At 51.5% G+C, this 1,384-nt stretch overlaps 1 protein-coding gene across 1 annotated transcript; it reads right to left on the bottom strand.

The window, feature by feature from the left end:
- On the bottom strand, window positions 1-461 carry GGS25DRAFT_519243 (uncharacterized protein; the record flags this gene model as incomplete). The annotated part of the gene is made up of 2 exons (XM_049263666.1): window positions 1-391; window positions 433-461. 2 exons carry the CDS (start codon window positions 459-461, stop codon window positions 1-3), a joined length of 420 nt encoding a protein of 139 aa, XP_049118712.1.
- Window positions 462-1,384: the final 923 nt, after the last annotated feature.

The following is a 1,384-nucleotide window of genomic DNA, read 5'->3' as shown; positions in this document are numbered from 1 at the left end:
CTAGTAGGATCGTCGTCGTTGTTGTTGAAGGCGAGCGTGTTCGAACGAGCTGGCGTAGTCCCTCAATTGCTTCTTTGCCTTGTCTGATAGTTGAGTGGCTTCACTCCCTGACGAAGAGGTGCTGCGAAGGGAGCAGAGGCTGCTGTGTGAGCTCGATGGGGTAAGCACTCGGGCAGAGGACGAGGATGATGTTTCTGATCGTTGGGACAGGTAAGACGGAGGTAGAGGGGTCGAGCCATATGGCCGGGCGTTGGTAAAGTCGTAGGCAGGAGGCAGGAAGAACTTCGATTGAGGTTTAGGAGTTGTCCAGCTGTAGGAGGACGGACTAACTAGTCCTGGCGTGGTAGCAGGTGAGCTTGCTGTGGAAGACGTCTTCTCGAAATCAGAAAGCCTGCATGATTCTGAGCAGTAGGTAGCGCCGCAAGGCAGTACTCGGGTTCCCAGGATAGATCAGAAGACATGGTGAATTATGTGTGGTTTGGTGTTGGTACGTAGAAGTTAGTGGGCTATGTTGCCGACTGGTTCGATCGATATCGAGGCCGATTCAGTTGTGGAGGAATGGTATGAGAAACCTGCTCAGTTGTCTGATTTGACTCGTACGAGACTATTGAACGTGTCCAATATGGAAGGAATCTAGGTGAAGTTGTAGTCGATATCGGAGCTGGAGAGCGTAGTGTGTTCAAGACGAGATGTCAAGATCGATGCGGCGTGGTGGGTGGTTTATACTCTTACAAGGCAGTCGAATATTGTATCATGTTCTGCTTTGGTGTTGCAATGAAGCACGCAATAGCGGAGCAGCGGATGGAAGAAAAGAAGGGTTTGGTTTTCGAAGCGTACGATAGCTGGTTGTGGGCTGGTGGAAATAGTTTGGAGGAGAAGAGGTTCATTTGTATGAAATCCAGCTTACACAGCCAGGACGTAGGTACGTAGGTACAATGACTTCTTGGTTGGGATGCCTGCATCAAGAGGGCAGTCACATCAGCGAGCGTTTCGATCAGCAAAGACAAGGGGGCCCACATCTAGACTGACAAGGGCAATTAGCTCGGTGGAGCCATTTTGCAACTCTGCGCTACAGTACAGCAGTACAACAGTACAACAGTACAACAGTACGAGAGAGAGCGAGAGGACTGCCCAGTGCCCACTGCCCATGCTGCCCATGCCCAGGTGCATGTGTGGTAGGGGGGTGTGAGGTCAAGCCTGCCTTTCTCAGGCTGCCCATGTCCTTGCAGCAACTTCGCATATGAGCTAGACCATTTTTAATCTAGCGCCAAAGTTGCTGCCGATCCACAACTGGAGGGTCTAGCAGGCTGTAGCAGCAGGTACGGAGGTACCCGTGCAAGGGCCTCTTTCTGAGAAGAGAAAAAATCTTCTGCTGCTGCAGGTG

Source organism: Hypoxylon fragiforme (genome assembly GCF_022984875.1).
Source record: "Hypoxylon fragiforme strain CBS 206.31 chromosome Unknown GGS25scaffold_3, whole genome shotgun sequence".
Taxonomy (NCBI): domain Eukaryota; kingdom Fungi; phylum Ascomycota; class Sordariomycetes; order Xylariales; family Hypoxylaceae; genus Hypoxylon; species Hypoxylon fragiforme.
The sequence above is the reverse complement of the archived record's forward strand: the minus strand, read 5'-3'. Positions and strand labels throughout refer to the sequence as shown.